This window comes from Cryptomeria japonica, chromosome 5, assembly GCF_030272615.1.
Source record: "Cryptomeria japonica chromosome 5, Sugi_1.0, whole genome shotgun sequence".
In the NCBI taxonomy this organism is placed as follows: domain Eukaryota; kingdom Viridiplantae; phylum Streptophyta; class Pinopsida; order Cupressales; family Cupressaceae; genus Cryptomeria; species Cryptomeria japonica.
Genome location: NC_081409.1, coordinates 785,550,776 through 785,555,313, shown reverse-complemented (window position 1 = coordinate 785,555,313; position 4,538 = coordinate 785,550,776). Strand labels below are relative to the sequence as shown.

Genomic DNA, 4,538 nt, shown 5'->3' with positions numbered 1-4,538 from the left:
GAAATTCGAGCTATGAATACCGTCGGCGTCAATGCCCCTTCCTTCGTAAGCGTAGGAAAATTAGGTGTGCTGAATTATTATTAAAATGCTGGCGAAAAAATTCCACACAATTAACAATTAACAGTCTCACTGGTACCATTCTGCCCTCTTTCAAAAACCTGTCCGCCTTAGTTGAATTGGGTTTGAGCGAAAATGAGCTCTATGGTCCCATTCCTCCTGAATTATGCATACTCACTCAGCTACGGCTTCTTTACCTTTTTAAAAATAACTTATCAGGCACCATTCCCAGCTCTTTAACAAATCTCTCAAAGTTGAATAAATTAGATTTTTCTCAAAACCAAATAAGTGGACATATTCCATGGGAAATTGGTACCAAGCTCTCCGACTTGGAATACCTTAGTTTATGGAGGAATCAGCTTAGTGGAAACATACCAAACTCCCTTGGAAATTGTTCCAGTCTTGAAATACTAAGGAGATGCCCATGCCATGGAGTACTTACATCATAATTGGACTTGAGTGAGTGTTTGAGCATTGCTGTAGATGTAGCCCATAGCATGGAATACTTATTTTAAAACCTAGCAATGTGCTCTTGGATGCCAACATGACAGCCCTTGTCACTAATTTTGGTATATCCCGTTTAACTACTACAAATTCCATAGATTCACTCAGTACAACAACTTTTGCACTCAGAGGATCTATTCGATATATTGCTGCAGGTAAAATTTTCGATTTTTCCTTATTTTGACATTACCATTTTCTATATTGGCTTTTTAAGAATTTAATGAATAAAATTAATTGATTGCAGAGTATGGATTGGGTGGGAATGTTTCTATCAAGGGAGATGTTTACAGTTATGGAATTCTGATATTAGAGATGGTTACAAGGAAGAGGCCAAGTGATGACATGTTTGTGGGAGACATGAGATTGCAGAAGTGGGTGAGGTCAGCCTTTCCAGACAGACTGGCAGAAATTGTTGATAGCGGGCTATGGAGAGATGTTAATGAAAACATGGAAGACAATAAATTTCTAATTTCTTTCATTCATGTTGGTTTGCTTTGTAGTAGTGAATCACCAAGAGAAAGGCCTTCCATGATAGATGTAGGCAATGCCTTGGAGAGGCTGAAGACATCTTTGATGGGAGGTGCAGCTGCTTCCAATTTAACATCCACCATATCAGAACTCCTGGGGAATACCAATCCCACAGGAACAGGAACAGGAACATTAGCATCTGACAGTCTAAGTTCTACAATTTAGATGTTTGTAGCTTCCAAGTTTGAGTCCTTTGTGTTTCCCAATTCCAAATTTATCTTCTTTCCTGTCAATTCCACCTGTAAATTCTCGAATCATGTGTTTGGAGTCTTTGTTGTAAATTGTAGTTCTTTGAGGTTGTAAGTTGTACCAATTCATGTGTTTTTATTACACTAGTTTGAGAAAGTATGATGTTGTCAATACAATCAATGTAACGTATTGTTGTATTTAAGAATTATTTTCCCTTCGTTTCAAAATATTAAAGACCAATTTGGATACCAAAATAAGAATGATATTTTCATCGCTACACAGGAATAAGAATTGAAAATTCAGAACGATTAAATTAAATGATGGATGATGGAACTTCTTACAGAATTCATTCAAAATTAAGACCTTTAATTAGAACTAATGTAATTCTCTATTAAAATAGACGATGCCCGTTTGCAGGCATTGTACGATTGAGATAAAATTTTGTTTGCCTCGATTTTTAAGTTAATCATTTATGTTTTATATCTTGATTTTTATAAGACAATTATTTTATGTTTGATTTATAAAATATCCATTCTACATATAATTAATGCTACTTAATTTTAAGTTGATCATAAGTTATTTTAAATATATAATTAATTAAATTTAAAATTTATTTTGATATAATAATTATTGAAATTAGGATAAAACAATAAATGATTGAAGTAAATTATCGAAAATAGATTGCTACATATATCCTATAGAGCCATAAACTGAGATCTGGGAAAAAGAAGATGCTTAGAACCTATTACTAGAAGTTCAGCTTGCTTTTTTGGGACCAAGTAGTGCAGATTCACCCTCGTCCTCCGTGTTTCACTCTATTGAAAGTTGAACCTATTTGTCACTATCAACTTTGTCAAAATCCCTCAGTGCAACTCCTAAGCCTATTCCCTACACACAGAAAGAGAGAAGAAAGTGTTGCGGATAGGGGTTTGGCTTAGGTCAAACCCCGGTCTAGGAATTAACCTTGATTTGAATAATGTAAATGTTGTGAAATATTGATCGAAGAATAATGACAACGATTCTGGAAGACTGATTGCCATGAGTGATTGACCATCTCCATCATTGAATCTGGTTTAAATACAAGAGGAAAGGTTGCCTACATAGGGACATGTCCATATGTGGCAGTTTCCATGTATGGACATGCCCCTACGGAGGCAACCGTTCATATCAATTAGTTTGTTTATGTTTAATTTCTGAACTACATGCTCTGTTATGTATATAATAACCGATTTACCATCAGTTAGATTCACAAGGGCTATATCTTAACACTCCCTCTTAGCAAGAGTGGATCTAAGTAATTTTCTTGGGAGCATATTCTGTCATGACTTCTGACACAATTCGGGACAACATTTAATATAGTCTTGTCATGACAATAGACTCACTATCATGATATCTGGCTCAGTTTGGGACAATCACTTAAGAAGTCAATCATGAGATGATCACATACTTTAGGATCAAGATATCTGGCACAGTCCGGGACAACAACTTAATGTAGTCAATCTTGACACTTGGTCAACTATTGTCAAGATCGTCACCTTGAAATAGTAACCTTAAACATAAGCATATCATCATCTTCTTGAACACGATTAGAATATTGCAATATACATTTTATTTATTTATTTATGAACAAATTACACATGGTAGGAATTTCATCCTAATAATCTCAATTATAATCTAGTCATACCAAGTTTACTTCTGAAGTATTCTATCTTCAATCTTGCAAGTGGCTTGGTGAAGATATCAGCATTTTGTTCTTCAGTACTGATGTACACTAGTTTTATGATGTTTCGATCTACCATATCTCTTATGTAGTGATAAGGGATCTCAATATGTTTGGATCGATTGTGGAAAACTAGATTTACTGAGAGCTTGATACAGCTCTGATTATCATAGTGAATTATTGTTGAATTTAGAGTTTTTCCAAATAATAACTTTCTCAGCCATACCGCTTCATGAGCTCCCATGGAGGCTACCATATATTCTGCTTTGGTGGAGCTTTGTGCAACTGCTAACTATTTTCTGCTGAACCAAGATATCATAGCAGAAACAAGACTGAAGCAACACCCTATAGTACTTTTATGGTCAGTGGTACTTCCGGCCCAATCAGAATCAAAATATCCTTCAAGTTTAATCTCAACATTTTCATACTTTAAGCCAAGTCCGATTGTGCCTCGTAAATATCTTAGAATGTGTTTAGCAGCCATTAGATGTATCTTCTTAGGTTCACACATGAAGTGACTTAATACATTTAGCAGATATCAAGATGAGTATTTACCAAATACATGAGTGAACTGATGATTTGTCTGTAGAGTGTGGGATCTGGAGGTTCTGAATCTTCTACCTCAATTTTTAGCTTGTGCAAATTAGTTTCCATTAGTGTAGCTAATGGCTTACACTCCATCATCCCAAATCTAGTTAGAATATCTATGGTGTGCTTTCCTTGATTTAGGAAGATGTAGTTTTTCTTCTGCCATACTTCTAATCCCAGAAAATAATGTAGAAGCCCTAGATCCTTCATATCGAATTCTGCTGCCAGCTCTTGCTTACATTTCACAATGAGATTATCCTTTCCTGTTATCAAAAGATCATCCACATAAAGCACCAATATAATCATATTGCCATTTGAAGCCTTGAAGTAGATGTTGGGATCTGCTAGGTTCTTGGAGTACCCTAGTTTGGAGAGATAGTTGTCTATCCTTGCATACCAGGCCCTAGGTGCTTGTTTTAGCCCATAGAGAGCTTTCTTTAGTTTACAAACATAGCAATTTTTATCACGTATGGTGAATCCTTCTGGTTATTCTATATATACTTCTTCTTCAATTGAACCATTTAGGAAGGCAGTCTTTATGTCCATTTGGTGAATTTTCCATCCTTTGGATGCTGCAATTGCAATGATTGTTCTTAGTGACGTATACCGGGCAACTGGGGCAAATGTCTCTTCATAATCAATTCCTGCTTTCTGAGAGAATCCCCTAGCCACAAAGTGAGCTTTATGTTTTTCAATGTTGTCATCAGATGCATATTTGATCTTGAATAACCACTTGGATGAGACAACTAATTTGTCTTTCGGTCTAGGCATTATATCCCAAACATCATTCTTTAGTATAGATTGATATTCTTCAACCATAGCATCTTTCCAAGCCTGTTTTGATAAAGCTTCTCTGACATTTGTTGGTTTAGAATTTTTGACTTCGGTTAGAAGTGCAGCATAACATTTTAGAGTTCTTGTTCTCTTATTTTCTTTGGAAATTTCATTTGGT

At 35.5% G+C, this 4,538-nt stretch overlaps 1 protein-coding gene across 1 annotated transcript; it reads left to right on the top strand.

The window, feature by feature from the left end:
- The first annotated feature begins 601 nt into the window (after nucleotides 1–601).
- On the top strand, nucleotides 602–1,254 carry LOC131876163 (putative leucine-rich repeat receptor-like serine/threonine-protein kinase At2g24130). Its single transcript, XM_059220982.1, has 2 exons — nucleotides 602–716; nucleotides 806–1,254. The coding sequence occupies exons 1-2, from the start codon at nucleotides 602–604 to the stop codon at nucleotides 1,252–1,254; spliced, it is 564 nt and encodes a 187-aa protein (XP_059076965.1).
- Nucleotides 1,255–4,538: the final 3,284 nt, after the last annotated feature.